Source organism: Lepisosteus platostomus, chromosome 2, assembly GCF_059453375.1.
Source record: "Lepisosteus platostomus isolate fLepPlt1 chromosome 2, fLepPlt1.hap1, whole genome shotgun sequence".
Classification (NCBI taxonomy): Eukaryota; Metazoa; Chordata; class Actinopteri; order Semionotiformes; family Lepisosteidae; genus Lepisosteus; species Lepisosteus platostomus.
In genome coordinates this window covers 66110515-66128563 of record NC_142612.1, presented here as the reverse complement: position 1 = coordinate 66128563, position 18049 = coordinate 66110515, and the positions used below count along the sequence as shown (strand labels likewise).

At 37.4% G+C, this 18049-nt stretch overlaps 1 protein-coding gene across 2 annotated transcripts; it reads right to left on the bottom strand.

The window, feature by feature from the left end:
* Window positions 1–508: 508 nt before the first annotated feature.
* gyg1a (glycogenin 1a) lies at window positions 509–17527 on the bottom strand. Of its 2 annotated transcripts, none has more exons than XM_088613870.1 (7): window positions 17369–17527; window positions 13737–13872; window positions 13204–13378; window positions 12639–12801; window positions 6419–6545; window positions 4175–4394; window positions 509–1848 (listed from the first exon to the last, which is right to left on the bottom strand). In XM_088613870.1, the coding sequence occupies exons 1-7, from the start codon at window positions 17376–17378 to the stop codon at window positions 1687–1689; spliced, it is 993 nt and encodes a 330-aa protein (XP_088469996.1). In that variant the 5' UTR covers window positions 17379–17527; the 3' UTR covers window positions 509–1686. The 2 variants fall into 2 exon arrangements, with proteins under 2 accessions (XP_088469996.1, XP_088470003.1); XM_088613877.1 differs by lacking the exon at window positions 17369–17527 and adding an exon at window positions 16830–16949.
* Window positions 17528–18049: the final 522 nt, after the last annotated feature.

Here is an 18049-nt window from a genome sequence, read left to right as displayed (position 1 = left end):
GTATACTGTCCTTTGTATCTTAAACAAAGGGTCAAATTTCCCATTTAGTTCCAGTTGTTGAAGGAAAGGTATTGAGCTCTATACTGCATTAAATCATACAAGATGATCATGACTGTATGGGATAGTGCATACAACTACTAAAGCTTCAGACTGAATAGAATGAAAATTCCAACCCAACCAATAATTTCAGAGCTCAAAATTGTCTGGGTAAATAAATCTCTCAGGATTTGGAGTTTCTAAGTTGTTTTTTTTGCATGCTAAGATCTCTATTGAAACCACATGTAAGGCAAGTGAAACAAAAAAAAAATGACTTAAACACATTCATAGAGTGTTAGAAACAAAAGGTATTTTGGTTTTCTGTAAGCACACCTATGAAACAAAGAAAGCAAGTGAAAACTGTAAAATCCGTTTTGCTTAGGGGGTAATAAAAATATTTCAAGTAAAACCAGTGCTGGGATACTTACATTTGGTTTAGTATATTCTTCCCCCATCCTAAAATCAAAAAGTATTCTTTTTCACATCACTACTTTTATTTTGCAGATAAAGTGCAATGGTACAGAAAAATGTTTCAGCAGTTTAGTTATCCCAGCAGTGAATTCGACACTTTTCTAATTTCACAGAGGCAGCAGTGTGCAATTATATATGCAGAGACCACAAGAAGCAAAATACTCGTGCTTTGTTAAGGCTCCCCACAATGGAGCAGACAGCCTTTTGAAACTACTGGAGTGTTACCACTGTTCAAAGGGCCAGAACAATATACAAGCATGAAACTTCAGTTACAGCAGCAGTCTCAGTGCAGTGGTGTTTTTGTAAACAGTACAGTATATTAAGCTAAGGCCGAGTAAAGTTTGCTCCCAGGGACTTAGAAGCGACAGAAAAAAAGACGATCTCATGTTGTATGTAGGAAAGTTTACTCGGGTTGTTGTATTTAATTGGTAAGTGCTATTAGAAATGCTCCTTAATAACATCTCAGTAACAGACATGCAAAATATATACAGAGAGGTCCTAGAGACTGTTCACGTTTTCATGGGTTGAGAGATCTGGGTATACCAGATCAGTATCATTAAAATATCAGGATAAAACATTCATAGCCATTCTAAATTGACTTGATATTTTCAGTATCTACAATTAATTTAAAAGTCTATATTTCACCCACAAAGTAAAAAAAAAACTCCCCTCTATAAGCAGGGGAGTTATGGAAAAGTAGGAAATAGAGTTGACAAACTTGGCAATTTATTGAGTTAGCATGACCGTTAAACTTCAGTATTGCCACATTTTTTTGCAAGCCTCGTTTCCTATGTTGGTAAGCGTTTTGTGGACTTTCTTCACAGTGCAATGTGTGCCATATGTTTGATTAAAGAGACGGGCTTCTAAACTCATGCTTTATAATACTAGGTTAAGGCATTGACCTACTGTACTATAGTTTTTAAATAAAAAAAAAATTCTTGCAACAGTGCCGACACCACTATTGATGAGCTTCGATGGGAGTTAAGGATACCAGATTTGGGGGAAGGATTCCATATTGCATACACATTCTACCATTTCTCTGTATTCTATATTTGTGTAACTTTCAATGAACGTTCTCTCTGTAGCAAAAGAATGTGGACCATGTTCTGAGTGTGCTTTACTATCCTTTTGGAATCAATCTGTATAACTGCAACTCTTCGTTTCATTTTTCAGTGTATTTTACTTTAAGAAGGAGTCGAGCTTCTTCTGTATATTTTCAAAAGAGTCCTCTCCCATGTAGTCTGCTTGCCCCTGTTCCCACCTCTGCTTCCGTTCCTCGGAGGAAATGGGTGGAGGGGAGGGAGTGACTCGAATTTGGGACACTCCCTCAGTTATTGCATCCTGGAAGGGAAATGCAGTTTGTTAGCACCGCTTAAGGATAAGGGTTTAAAAGAATAAAAGAAAGATGCATATTAAAATAAAAGTCATGCAGTGCAAGCCTTTCACAAAAATGGCATCTTCTTCAAAATAATATCTTAAAAAATGATAAGAGGGGCATGTGATCTAAACTGTAATGTTCCTATTAACGTAACGGCACATGGTTTCAGCCTAGAGGTCGTCTTCCCACTAATAAACACTCATAATACCCCACTCAAGTTGATTTAACCTCTGACCTGGCTATTCCCCCCCAATATTACATATATTCTTTGAAACGTAACTTTGGATAGAAAACCAGTTGTTTTTCAGAGGAGTGGAGGAGAGGGAAATAAAGTTTTTGACTGACTTGATTAAACATTAAGTTTAATGGAGCACAGACATTTAGAACACATGAGGATTCCCCTTCTAATGTTTGTTATGCTCATTATATAAAAAAATGGAAAACAGGAACAAAAAAGAAATAATACAGCAGCTAGAGCAGAGGCAGGCCTAGGCTGAAGTTCTGCATACCTCTGAACAGAAGCCACAAGATAATGCCAGAGTACAGACCAAGTCTGAGAGCTGAAAGTTTATCAGATAAGTGAAAAGATGAAAGGAAGATGCAACATTAGCAACAGAGAATTGGTTCAAAACAGTCCGTCTCTTGTTGCAAGTGAGGTTTCTCAAAAACAAGGGTGGGGAATTCAAATCTGCTATACTGTAAATTCAAGATGCAGTGACATTGCTAATCTCAAGAACATGAATGCGTGAAAGGTATTACTAACTGCAGTCATAGCCAAAAAATGAATCCACGTTCGGCACTTTTTAAAATTTAAAGGGTTGTATTCTCAGTATTGGTGTGTTTGTCCACATGTTACGGCCATCAAATGAATGCAGTAGGACAGAGCTCTAAACAACCCAGGTTATATTTAGTGTCTTGCAAAACTATTCACCCCCATGCAAAGTTTACAGATTTTCTTACTCTCTGATCTTGCAATCTTGAAACTTTCAAAATGGAATTATACTTAAAGGAATGATCTGACAAAGCTAGAACAATGAACAGATATTAAATTAAAAATAAAAATCAGATACAAAAATATTCTTAGAAAATGCATGGTGGGGCATGAGTCCTTCCATGATACCTTTTAGAACTTGAGCAATTTCTGGTAAGTAAAGGCTTATGGAGCCTTTACGTCAATACTTATGTAATCACTACATTTTGCTCCATACATCTTGTCTGCAGTTCTGCTAACTTCTCTTAGAATAATGTTCACTTTGATCATAGCATTTTTGAAAAAAAGTTATTTAGAAAAAAATATACATTACAGGAAATGCATAAAAATGCAATATTATTGGCTATGGGTGATTACTTTTGCAAGGACTATATAAATAGCAGTAAAGCAGGGAAAATGGTTAATTTAATCCAGAGTTCAAAGGGTTGAATTCATCTCTTCCTCAGGGCTTTTAAGCCTTTGATGATTTAAAGAGCCAAAAGCTGCCAGACTGCAGATCCCAAGGACCAGAGCTGAGAAGCTCCACTCTAAACAGGCTGTTCTAGAAATTTAAATGTTTCAATTTCTGTTGCACTAAGAGTACATGGTAAGACATTTTCAGATGAGAAGTCAACCCCAAGCAGAATCAGTGGACACATTATTCTTCTCTGGTGTTTTCATACAACAAAAAGTCAATAATACAAGACACTTATGAACTGACCTAAGCTAGTAATGAAAAATTATAGATATCACAGGCAAAAGTTTCCACTCTTTCCTTTAATGATTTTCTTCAATCAGCCTGCTTGTTTATAAATTAATGGTGTATTTTTCAATCTTTAAAACAGCAATAGTACTAAATATTACAAAACACCTTTAAAATTCTATTTGAATTCCAATGCCGCCATTATGGTAACTCTTATTATGTTACAATACATAAGAATAACAAATTATACACTACTATAAGACAAGGCAGCACAAATTTATAACAATGAACAAATTCTGACATGGACTATTTCCTTGTGAGGAGGTCAGATCCTTACAGGAAAGAGGGGCTATGAAAATGATCAAGCTGTTTGGATTAGTATTAATCCAAACAGCCTTATCATTCTGTGCACCAATGTGGATCTGCAACTCCATGTAGCATACAGCACTGAGAACTGTCAATAGGCTGTGTTATCTTCATATCAATTTCTTCAATATTACAAATGCATGTTAAATCAAGACAATACACAACACCCACACAGCAGACTCGGAGGGATTTTACAAGCGTTTTTAAAATAAATAACGGTCAGAAGAAAAACTGCAAAACCATCACTTACTGCTTGGCATCCAGTCTCTGATGGCTTCAAAACTCCTTTCTCTGTAAGCAAGGGGATTACAGAGGTGGAGAAGATGCTCCACCACATAGCCAGGAAGTCTGGATGGAGTGTAGACGACTCCTGGAAGTCACCATGGACACTTTTTGTCTTTGAGTCATAACTGTAATTCCATGGCTTAACTCTTCCCAGGAAATGGACCACCTTGGCATTGCTACCATACCTGCACAATTACAAGCAAAAAGAAACACCCAGTATGTTTTGTTTGACATCTGAGGTCCTCAGATTGGTTATAAGAGTTTTCCCAACTTCTCCATTTACTGTATAAAAGAATTATTCTCCAAATTACAATGGACTGTGTTTATACATACTGTAGGTATAACAATGCCTCACTCAGTACCGAGTTACCATTGTGCTTTTTGTCCTGCCCATGAGTTTAATTACTCCAAATACAAAAGTATAAAAGAATGTCTGTTTGTCTGTCTGCATACAGGCCAGTCGGAAACAACTACTTTTAGTGCTAAAGGCAAAATGTAATGTACAATAGCCAGCAAGCTCTCAGCCAGTGAGATTGTGGCGTGTACTGTATGACATTACATTTGTAACCGCTCAACAAAACTCACTTCATCAAAAAAAAAAAACGTCAAACTCAGCTACAGCCTGGTCTGTCCTGGCAGACGCAGCTCCTCCTATCAGCCTCCCACTACTGCTTGGAGGAGCGAAGGCAGACAATACTTAATGTACATAATCCCCAATCACACGTGTTGCTGCACAGCACGATTTCTATGAAATTCTGTGTATTTCAGACTTTACATAACTATAATTTAAAGTACTTATACATTCTGTACACAATGGCTTTATAATTAGATTCTGTGGTAAAAACCAGCAATGCCATTATTGATACCCCAATAAAGCCATCCTACGTCGCTCATATGGTAGATATACAGTAGCACCCCTGGGAACACATGAACCCATGCTGTAAATGCCTCTGTGAGCACTGGTTCCCAGAGTTCTCCCTTCTCTGGACCACAACCTCAGCATTAAGCAAGGAGTTGCTGTACATCAATGTTACCAACGTGCCATGCATCAGAGAAAGTAATAGGATTTCACTGAAAACCCATGGGGGGCAAATTTTAAATCTCATCATACAAATTCTGCAAATGATCTTGTAAGCTAAATATTACAAAATGAGTTTGGCCCTTGACCTCAGCATACGAACATTATTCACCGTTATTTGACAAATTTCACATTATTGACAACATTCTTTATTTGTATTTGCTTAAAGCTCTAAAAGATGCATTTGATTAACGGAGCTTGCACTAACAAGGTGTATTTTATTTTTCTCCAAATAAAGTAAACAACGGTCTCAAACCAGTCATTGTTCTGTAAAACATATTCTTAGAAATGTAAGATAATCGAAGTTGCATTTATTTCTAAAATATGATTTCATTGTAGGAAGAAATGTTCTACAAATCCAAGAGGCTGTAATGTCTCTGCTACTTAGTAAGGAAACAACAAAGTGTGGAGAATGGAGAATGTGGGAAATAAGAGTTGCCTGTTTTCTCTTAAACTAGTGAAGCCTTCTCACTCCATCTCAATTCACAGAAAGCACAAGGTCTGGTCTTTAGCAGAGCTTAATGAACACCCAGCACCATTTTATACTCTAGCCATGCATAAATGTCTTTAAATAAACTGTGCTATTTTAAGCCAGTGGTATCTCAGCTGTGGAACCCATGGTGGATATCTAAGAGCTGTAAAGAGGCCAGCATTGGTAATGCATATGCGAGCTGTTGCTCTAATCTTTGGTAACCTGATGTCACACCGTGGCACGAAACATTTTCATGTGACCTTATATTCTCTAATGGCTCATCAATTTTAACAGCAGACCCAGTCTACATACTACAGTACATAGAGTTGAGGGGTATAAAACGACTTTGTGTGGTACTTCCAAATGATGTTTCATACAAATTACACATCAGAAAAGCCCATGGTGCCACTCGCATCACTTTAGGAAAGTTACTAATGTCTGGACTTGAACCAGTACAAAATCTTTAGGATTAGATGCAAGGGAATCAACAAAATGATTTATTAATTTAAAAGATTTGATATTCAGAAACAAATTTAGTCATTTAGTCAAAAACCTAGAAGTATATGGGCTGCTTTTAGGCATCAGAAACCTGGCCTGAAGATTATGTGTAAACCAGCCAACACAAAAAGAGATAAATTAACCATTTAGGACATACATACTGCTTAAATGCTGGAAGATAAGAGTAGATTGCTATACTGCTTAGATTGTAAATAAAGGGAAGATGCTTGGAAATGTCTGCTGTAGCCCAGTTGCTGAAGAAGCTGTTCAGAATTCCCTGGTCCCCTCCTGAAAGCAGAAAAAGAAATAAACATCAGGTCCAGAGACAAATCTGAACGCTAGTACTCTAGTGAGACTTTCACTTTCCAAATTAAGCAACAATAGCTAAAGGTCATTTTAACACCTAGAATCCCATTACACTAATTCCAATTTAAGATACCTCAAATCTTCTTAAGAACAATCTCATTAAACAATTAATGCTGTGGTAGGTGAAGGAATAAAACTAGGATTATGTTACAATGATACTCAAGACAAATAGAAGAAATCCCACAGGGATCAAGATATAAGAAATAATTTTAAATGAAAGTCAAATCAAAGAAATATAATAGTACATAAGCCAAAGCTTTTGAAAGACACTCTACTAATGCTCCTAAACAACTAGTAAAGGTTGAAGTGTCAGCAAAGATTAATCAGAATTTCAACACCTCTAAGGCTGAATTTCCCACCATAGAACAGTGTTACATATAAAATGGAATGTAGCATTGAACTGGGTCCTACAAAGCTAAAACAGTCTTTGTACGAGAAATGAGAACAGGTTACAAACAAAGATGTAACCTTTTACAAAAATAAGAATAAAAACAATCTCTTTAAAAACAAAGACAAGTAGATTTTTAGACATCCTTTTTCAAAATTAAAAGCATTAAATGTTTAGTGAAAACGACAAGCCAGTGATCCATACACCTGTAGCGCCCTGTGTACTGGAACTAAATTGGCCTAGTTTGGCTGGCAGAGCTCCAGAAATCCATCCCAAAAATCACACTCATGTCCGTCTGATAGGAAGCAAATAACAGATATTAAAGGCAATCATTTAGAACTAATGACTGCACTACTACGGGATGAATAATGTTTTGTGTTAAACCGGTCAACTGGAAAAACAAGAACAGAAACTCCAAATTCTTCTGATCTTAGAGCTCTACACTTTCAGACTGCATTTTTCTATTTTAGGATTTACAGACACCATAAATTGGCAGAAACAAAGATGTATGGTCATTGTTCAGAAAACTTTCCATAATAAACTCATAGTAAACACTAAGGCTTTGTATACTATAAATGACAATTTGTCTTTTGTACTTACACATTTGTGTAAGTATATTACAAAATGAAAAAACTATTTCAATACTTACCTCTAAACACAATGACCTACTCCTCTATGATGTAATACAGAATAAGCATTGTTAAATGTTTTCTATTGCTGGAAAAGTTAATTGATAGATTTTTTGCAGCAGGCACATTGTTAAAATCTAAAGAATAATGCTATGTTTTCAATACTTACAGGGATTTTAACAAATACTAAAACTTGTTATTAACCAATTCAGTTTTCCAGATAAAAATTGAATTACAAAATAAGTGAGCCTCTTTTCAAAGAACATCTCAGACACTAAGCATTTTCCCTTAAATCCTCAAGAACAATTTTCTGTTGAGCATTAATCCTAGATCCTTTAAAACGGTCCTAAGAATGTAAGAAAGGTTCCAAATGAGATGAGGCCATAACGCCCATCTGGCTTGGTAGGTAATTAGTAGTTAATTGATCCCAGGATCTCATCCAGTCGTTTCATGAAAGAAGCCAGAGTATCAGCTTCAACAACAGGGCTATGTAGTTTGTTCTATACGCCCACAATCCTTTGGATAAAAAAAGACCCCTGTTCTTGGTTTGAAGCACACTTATACAGTTTCCAGTTGTATCAGGTCTCTTTACATTTCTCTGTTAAAGACTAAAAAGGTTCACTTCCTTCAGTCTGTTTATCAATGGATACTGTGTAGACAGTTGCACATTTATTTTTTCTATTTTACATTTATTTTATTTTAAGAGTTCATGCTGCTTATCACTGATAAAGCAATTGTGTATAATTGATATTCAGTATGTGAACAAGCCATATACCTATTTACAACGTTAATTTATGAGTTAAGCCAGCAGTTATATCACCCTGAAACTCACAACTGGCAACCTGCTGAAGCTAAGCAGGTGTGAGCCTGGTCAGTACCAGGATGGGAGACCTCCTGGGAAAAACTAAGGTTGATGCTGAAAGGTATTAGAGGAGCCAGTAGGAGGCGCTCATTCTCAGTCTGTGTGGGTCCTAATGCTCCAGAATAGTGATGGGGACACTATCCTGTAAAAAGGTGCCTTCTTCCAGATGAGGCGTAAAACCGAGGTCCTGACTCTCTGTGGTCATTAAAAATCCCAGGGTGTTTCTTGAAAAGAGTAGGGGTGCACTGGGCAAATTTCCCATTGGCCTTAACCAATCATGGCCTCCTAATAATCCCCACCTATGAAATGACTCTGTTCTCCTCCCCACTGATAGCTGATGTGGGGTGAGTATAGTGGTGCACTATGGCTGCTGTCACATCATCCAGGTGGGTGCTACACATGGTGGGGGTGGAGTCCCCATTACCTGTAAAGTGTTTTGAGTGGAGTGTCCAGAAAAGTTTTTCCCAGGAGGTCTCCCATCCTCCCATAAAAGGGTGAGGAATTAAACCCAGTTTCAGCCAAAACAAAGAATTTGAATTCATTTGGATGGTGTGAAGACAGCCAATTTCCACACAGCAAGACCACCATCATATTAACATGGCAATGTGAACGGTAGTTGATATAGCGATATCCTTCTTTGTACTTCAGTGCTCTATTTAAACTTTCACCACATACTAAAGTAATAATAACGTGGGAGATTTCCATGGCTGCAGGGTCATTAAAACAGTAAAAGACAGTTATTAAGGAGAAGATGATCTTTAATGGTCTCAGTTCTGTAAACCTGTGAGAAATACTGCTGCCTCGACACAGCTATTAATTCTGTGATTTCCAAGTTGGTAAAAACAGGAATGGTGCCACAAACAGGCTTATTTGATACATCCCTCAAATCTTTTAATACAAACCTTTAGTGTGGACACAGTGTACAATCAAACTGCAAATACATATATTTAATAGTTTCCACATTGCACTTATAGTACTCCCAAGGAAATCAGTTTGCGAGAGGGACTGGGACTGAGTGTTTCTTCACACGCCATTCACAATTAAGGAAAACCTGTTCCAGTCTTTCAACATGATAGCATTGCCATGCCGTGCCATGCAGCATCAGGGATTTTAAGCAGAACTGTGGGAAAGCAAGTGTCCATTTGTGTTCTCTAATCAAGGAAAGCTTCTGCAGAATCATTCCTGGACCACTACTGCTATGGTTTAAAATAGGCAAGCTATCACTATGTTTTGCTGAACAAAAACCCTCTGGGATCTCTTCGTGCAAGTCACTTTATTACTTTATATGGGGTTAGTGTGCTCATTTCTAAAGGATGATCAAACATTGCAAAGTATGTTCCAAGTTTATCTTGGCACAGTATTAAACTACAGAAGATAGTTCTCAGATAGCCTGCAGCATGTCTGCAATACCAAAGGTGCAACTGGTAAAATCATTTTAAATTTTGAAAAGATTCAGGACATTTTTCCTAGAGCCTTAGAGCTTTGTTAGTTTAAACAAAAATAATTCCACACACGATATGGGTTCAAAGTAGTGGTACTGTAATCTGAAATTCAGAGCACTATTAGTGTAACATATGGCAATTAGCATGGGAGAACCATCCAAACTATTTGGATCCACACAAGTTACAGTGGTGATCAGCTGTCCCAATTAAGATATCCACGAAGCACAAAATTCAGGACAGTGACAGGTCATTTCTTTCTTTCATGAAGTAAACGCGTTATGCAACTTATTTTTAGGGGAAACAAACAGGCTTTAAGAGAACCAAGTCTGACGTTTTTTTCCCCTAAACTTCTATCACCTCAAACCTGTCAAAGTATGCCTTAATGTACCCTGAAAAGTTTGATTTTCACATACACATAAAATATTTCCTTTTATCACAGAAATTAACTGCCTGAAAAAATAAGCTGTACCTTTAAGTATACTCTCCATAAAATAATTACAATGCACTGAAAGATAGATGTTTGTTATAGTTTCTACATAGTAAATATCAATGTTACACAAATTATTATAACTGAGCTTTTTAAAATGACCTATTTTAACAACGTAAGCCCTCACACAGGTAGCTGTAATGGGTTTGAGCAGGTCAGGTCCTGGTGTCCCACACAGCTACCGATTTTTCGAGTTCTTTACTTGAATGATTCCTCAATTGCACCTACAGTTCATGTCGTTTGTTTAAAACCTTTTCACTTTTCTTGTACTCAAAGTTTGGAGATTTTCAGTTTAAGAAACACAACACTTAAGTGGAAACCTCCTATAAGTTAGGATCTAAAAAAACAGTTCAAACTAAACGTCTTATATTTATTAAGGGTTCAATTATTTAACTGAAAATCAGCAGGTGTGTGGAAACCCACTGGCCTACACGCATTAACTTAGAGATGGACTACTCTGCTCATCAAGACCAACAGACCCATGGCTCTTCTTTCTGATCTTAGTGAATGCACTTGGAAAATGAACTGAATCACCTGTTCCTTTAGGACTTAGTCTTGCCATTAAAAAGCAAAAGTACCGGAATCAGAAGTGAAATCTAGGAGCAGTAGAAACTAGACGGACAGTGCATTTGAAATCAAGAACTGGAGGCCTTTCTTTATGAAAGGGGGTGTGGGAGTAAGGAACAAGATACCCAGACATGCTGTTGAAGCCGATACCTTAGTTTTTGCTTTCAAGAAAAAGCTGGATGAGATCCTCTGATCAAGCATCTACTAGCAACCACACAAGCTAGATGGGCTAAATGGTACTTATTTGTAACCTCTCTTAAGTTCCTACCTGTAAACCCTGCAGGACTCCAGGCTCACGAGAAACAGAATGTGCCATATCTGCATTAATGTGAACAGGTGCATCTATTGTGCACAAATAAGTCTGAAGCATTATTAACCCCCTTCTTGTATGATATCCATGTTTTAATAATATGAATGGTCACCCCTATGTCAAAGGCTGTTGCAATCCACAGTGATTCTTCACTAAACAGCAGCAACACAGCAGTCAAACAAGCTCATTCACTAACCTATATTTATGAAGTATCCATGTAAGAACTGTACAATAGCCCAGCACCAACTCATTATGTTTGGACTCAGATGGCTTTATGTTTTCTGCCAGTATGTCGCTGAGGACAGCATTCGATGAATGTAGTTTGCTGGATTACCACAGTTCCTAAAAGACCCAGACATGGCCTAACAGCTTTTGTAAATGTACAATTCTGACCAGTAGGAGATTTATTCTTAGAACTGTGTGCTCTTGTAAAATGTCACGTCAGGGATCTGTTTAAGTAAAAAGGCAACTTCGTAAAAAGGTTACCATGTCTACAATAAAAACACTATTACTGAACAGATATGCAGTAAAAGGGGCCTTTGTTTCAAAATCTGACCACTAATAAATCCTCATATTTATTAAACAAAATAATAAAATATCACAGACTTTAAATGAAGAATGAAATCACAGAAACACTGGGGATTTAGCATCATGCATTATGTTTACATCTGAAGACAATCTCTAAAAGCTTTTTGAAGGTAATTGAAATGCAAAGCTCAGTTCTTTCCGAGCACAAGGGAAATGTCTGTAAAGGTGCCGTTCTTGAAAATGGAAATCCGTGGTAAATGACATCCTTTGGAAAGGCCTCTTCAAATCAAGCACCAAGCAAGATTAGGAGTAAATATAAGGATGGAGTTGCCATTATATTCAGGAGCTGGGGATATTCAGTCAACATACAGTACAAGCCTCTTAACTGAAGCTCAAAAGCCTACAAAAGCCTTACCGCCAACTTATTTCCGAAACATGGAAATGTTTGTTTCTTTGCATTTTTATACAACGGTGTATAAAAACACAAAACCTCCAGATTATTACTAAACTAGTTATGCTTTTGCTAGCTGTCCATTTCTCACTGGGCACTGAATTTGCCAATTCACTTTCAGAGGGGTTAAAACAAGACAAGCAAATCCACTCACTCATGATGCTGGTTAATGCAGTTTATTGAATGTTCTGTAAATGGCTTAATGGCTCTAACATAGCACAGGACATAACTCCAAAATTGGAGAAATGTAGCTATTTAAACATAATAAAGAAGCTTCAATGCAGACCACTATACAGGAATGTAAGTTTAGTCCCCTTAGTAATGAACAGCAGAGAGATAGATTAGGCTTACCATCAAAGCTCCCCTTCTCTGAACAGAATGTTAAGAGTTGATCGTAAGTTTCCTTAGAGGGCCGAAACACAAACACACCAGAATTAAAACAGTCTGGCCAGCCAGGATCTGGTGCAGCAGACAACTCTTCCCGCTCAAAGAGCTCATCGATATTTGATACAACCTACAAAAAGGAAGGAAAACTTGCATTATTGATATACTGGATGCACTGTACTCCAGCTATTCTCCATTTGATTAGAAAGTATTTTAAATAAATCAGAAGCTTCTTCTCTTTCCATAGCTTTATAGGAGCGTGCGTGCATGCTTCACCTTAGGCTTGACATGAAAGCTGGACAGGAGATAATTTATTCAGTCTTTGGCTTCTTTAAATGGTCATTAAATATTCATCAGGACCAATCATAAACTTACCCTAACTTTTCTAGACAACAATTAAATTAAAACTGTTCAGAATTATCTAAATAGTGCACCCCCTGACTTGTACATTAACGAATACACTGATCATGCCCATTTCTAATAACATGCATTAGTTTGCACATATATTATTTAGAAATAGTGGACTACTAACCATTGTGTCTGCATCCATAAAAACACATTTAGAGTAGTGCGTCAATGTCCAGCAGTGGAGTTTAGTCAAAGTAACGCCCAGTTCAGGTCTCTTCATGAGGGTCAAATGCGCGGAATCTCCACTGTCTAACACGTCCACTAGCCTAACCTCATCATAGATCTTCTGAAGCACTGCCCTAGTGCAGGAAGGAAAACAAAAGAAGGACAATTACCAAAGCATCTTTATTTCTGACCATTTTACTGTATTTCTACTTATCAACTAGGTGATAAAGAGCAAAATCATCACCCCCAGCCAATCAGAACTCTACTCCCAAAGACATAGAAGAACCACAAATGTAACTGGGAACTTCGAAAAGACATTGCAGTACTTTTCTTAACCAAACATCCCAATTGTATTCAGTGCTATTCAAATTGCAGTCTAATTCCGACACCAGACAAAGAGCTCTTGTAGATTTGTGCATCATAATTAACAGTATTTCACTTTCAAATAAGACATTCAGCAGCATCACCAGTGATCCCTGAAAAATGAAGTACCTCATGGACTGAGACACCTGAGGAGTCGCAAGCACCACCAGCTTTCTTGACGTTTTGTGGTTCCGCAGTGTTGTCCCCAGAACCAAGGCTCCTTTGCAATAGACATCATTCGTGACTAATGTAACGAAGGCTTGATCTATTCAATAATAGAACAGACGTGGAAAAAAATTATTCACACCACAACGCAAATCCCACAAACAAAAAATTACAAGATGCGTCATGACCGAGATGAATTAATCAATTTCTCCGATTACTCAGATAAACATTACAGTATCCAAAGAAAAATAAAAGTCTACTTTTACTTAAGTTTAATTTTGCAGCCGCTATGTTCTTTTGCTAGGATTTAAAATGGAGTTCAACTCTTTACAAAATTACACTTACAGACTATGATTCCTCTTTTAGACGAATTTCAGATGCCTCTGGCAAGAACAAGAATGAAATACAAACTTGTGGTAAAGAATTACATGAATGTCTGGAATGTGTTGTTGTTTGACTCATGATTGAAAAAAAAAAGTATCAATCAGTGGGCCCAAGAGTGAGACATCAGCAATTGCCTGGATTGCAAATGCTCTGGCCATGAGCCAAGCAGAGAGACACATTAAGCAAAGCATTTTCAGCACTGCTGGATTGATTATACACAGAGGACAAGAAACTGTCCTTCAAAAAGCTGCACACTTCCACTTCCACACAATAGTCTGTGCATTTGTACTGGAACACAGACCTTGCTTTCCATACACTGTAATAAGAATAGATCCCATTTAGTAATCTTAATGCATAAATTCGTCAGGAACTACATGTAGCCTAAGTCACTAAACAGTCCTGAAAGGATAATTAACATCCCTGAATTACAAGCAACTGTGGCCAGATGTTTCCAGCCTACAGTACATACCCATACTCTTAGAAATGTAATGGGGAAACACGTCTGGATATCCTGCGCCAAAGAGATGTAAATTTAAAACAAAAGAGATCAAAGTGTGCAAGAGATTCAATTCCTGTCCATTTGCTATCCTGCATTAACAAACATAACAGTACCACAGTCAAGAAACATGAGAATATTTCTGCTAAAGAGGTTGTAACAGCCACAGCGAAGGGGTTAAAATACAGTATATGTTGAAAGCTCACCTCCAGCTGCCATTCTAAAAATGTCTGCCTGGGTCAACGGAAACAATTTAGAATTTGAACCATCATACTTATAGGCACAGCAGAACACATACCTCTTCTTTTATTAGAAAAAGTCTTTATGCTTAGTTTCCTTCAGTCTTTGTATGGAACTCCTTCATTAATTAAGTAGGTGCCTCATGAATACATGTAGCCAAAACTAAATGGAAGAACAATAGATTCAACCTCATTAAAGTTTAGCAATCACACTGGAAACCTACCAAATTCTATATTTCTAAAACTGATTTTGATGTAAAAGCTTAACTGTAATATTATGAATATTTATAAGATCTCAACAGTTTTAAGCAGAAATTTAACTTGAATTTAACTTGAAACCTCGCCTTCCCTTGATAAGCCAAGAAATGTGGATAAATGGAAATATTGAAAACATTTTGAATAAGCTTTTTATTTCCAGCAACATTTCTAAGGGAGTGATTTAGGCCTCTTTGAAAATATTTTCAGATCTAGAGGAAAACAATATATATCAAGGGAACGGAAAAGAAAATATAGAATTTATGTATACTGTAGACATCATGCAAATTTGACAAAGTGGAAAGTGGGGACAACTTTTAATAGGACTGACAAATTTAAAAAGTATAGTAATACTAATGTAATGGGAAAAAATACGTTTAGTAAAATACGTTTAGTAAAATTACAAATAAATGCACTCCTTCAGAAGAGAAGCATGCCCTAACTCACATTAAAAACATGTTATGGAATTTCCACTGTGAGAGATCTGTTTTCCCAAAACCTTACAAACTGCCGTTTCTTTATCAAACAACAACCTTAGGCAGGTAGAAAACACACGTAGACTCGTTGCAGATACAAAAAAAAATCAAAAGCTACAAGATATGAGAGGAGAATTAAAATTAGTCAACGTTTTACTTAGCTCTCCACAATGACAAAATCTTTTAAAATCCTTTTGAAAAGAGGCATGTTTCCCCCCCAACCACTTAAGGAGAACCCGTAGTGAATTCTAATCTTCACGTTAGATTTGACAAGTTGCTGTGCTTTTAGAGCAATATGTTTAACGTCTTGCAGATTGGAGAAGATTTAGCTCAAGATTTTTTTAAAAAAGAAATCAGATTCAGCGAACTGCTACGAGTGAGTGACGTGGAAGCCACGCTAAGTACTAGGGTGGATGTTCAATGTCAGCACTAAAAGGCTTCACGCACACCATGGGGGACATCACTCGCGGCTGTTCTTTCAGTGTGGGCAGCGATACAACATCCAAGTACAAGATGACAAATGAAACAGGTGGTTGTGTAATTGCTGGTCCCCCAGGCACAAACAAAAATTTGGAATCACTTGGGCTGGGCGTTTTAACACCCCAACATAACACGCGAATACAAGGCAGGATGCATCAGCTGCCTAATATGAACCAAGAACGGGACTGTCCAGAGGGAAATTTCTCCTGCGTAAACCCATTGCAATTATCGTTTAATGAGAAGAGGCTGTCAGAATTTCAATTTTGAGAAGTACCACTCTTCTACGATGTTAAAAGATTCAAGACAAAATGGCAAGCAAGACATTCCACAGTAATGAAAGTGACATTTTAAATCTACAAACAAAATAAAAAGAAAACAACCAAAGTCTGCATGAGTGAAGCACCTGCGTCTTTCTCGTATTTTGTCTCGTCTAGAGAGCACGTCTTAGATACATTTCGTCTGCCAAGCCACGATATTAGAGGTTTAATCCCGCCGTCCGAAAACTGCTATGCATTGACCAGCGTGACCCCCAGTTGACTTGAACGTAAGGGAAACGTCACCCAGCCTTCTTAAACCGCATTTTCAAAATTAACTAGCTGACATTTGAATTGAGATTCAGCTAACCGCTACGCGGAAGCCTAGTAAAATCAGGAAATCATGTCCGAAAAAAAAAAACAGGTACAGTTAAAAAGAATTCCAATAAATATCTAGCTATCAGAAACCGTACCAAACAAACGATCCTGCTGTGAATGTACTGGACGTGCTGTGGAATCAAAGGATACTGTAACATAAAAGTAGCATTTCCGTTTTTTCGTCCTCGTTACACATCAGAGATGACGCCGGTGCTGCGTGCTTTCACGAAGAGATACAATGGCACACCTCTTAGTGCAATACCATGTCACCCTTGACTGTAGAAAAGCTGAAAACAGAGAAAGCCCCTCACAACTCACCCGGACATCAATTGCAGCCCACAAACAGGCCTTTGCCTTACCGTGACACCATATTGCTACTACAAACCCAAGACTACTATTACACTGTACGAAGAAATCGACTATAACAGGCTTCATTTGATCCAATTTGCAGACTCGAATTTTTTTTTGCTTTAGTTCAATTTTTTAAAGTATTTTGTAACTTCAACAGAATTCAAATTACTAGTGCCCGGACCTGCAACTTCATCACTGCAGGTTTTCTTTTTCGCACTGACCAAAAAAAGGAAGAAGCGGGCAGAAATCAAATGCAACATTTGTTTCCCACAGCACATCTTACCTGCTGTCATGATTCGCGAAGTGCCAACGCTCTTTTGCAGCCAAACGAGAAACCACTAATTCCTAAGTAGCACACTCTGATACGAAACTGCAAGTTTATAGTAGAGAAGAGGCAGTACCAATTTTATATACTCCCTTGTCATGTGATCTGCGGTCACCGACAACACACATCCCCGTCATTCAACTGCGGAACAGAAGCACTTTCAGATTGTGAAAGACGACTCACCTACCAGGCAGTTTTAATATGATTTATAGATCCTGGCACTTCAAAGTTACAAAAGATAAATGAAATTTAAGTATAGCAGTTGTCAATTTACCTAACTATGGCAGCCATACTTGTTTCGGAATTCATTTTAAATGTTGTTAACACGGAGTGTGTTGCAAGCTCTGAATACATTATTCGTGGGATCTACAGTAGATAAACGAACTTAGTATGTATTCGGCTTCCCCCAGCATCAGATCTGTTATATGAATTAAGGAGTCTACCCCTTTGTTGTTTTTAAAAAATCTTAGTTCCTCATTTTTCTTGCAGTAGTTTAGTTTTCCTGGAATGATCCCGAGCATTGTTCTTAGAGAATCTGAAATAGGGATTGTTTTGAAGGATTGTCGTTAATAATGTATCTCTGTTAATTCTCTGCACATTTATACATTTACCCGAAACCTCAGAAGGTGCATCGTAGCG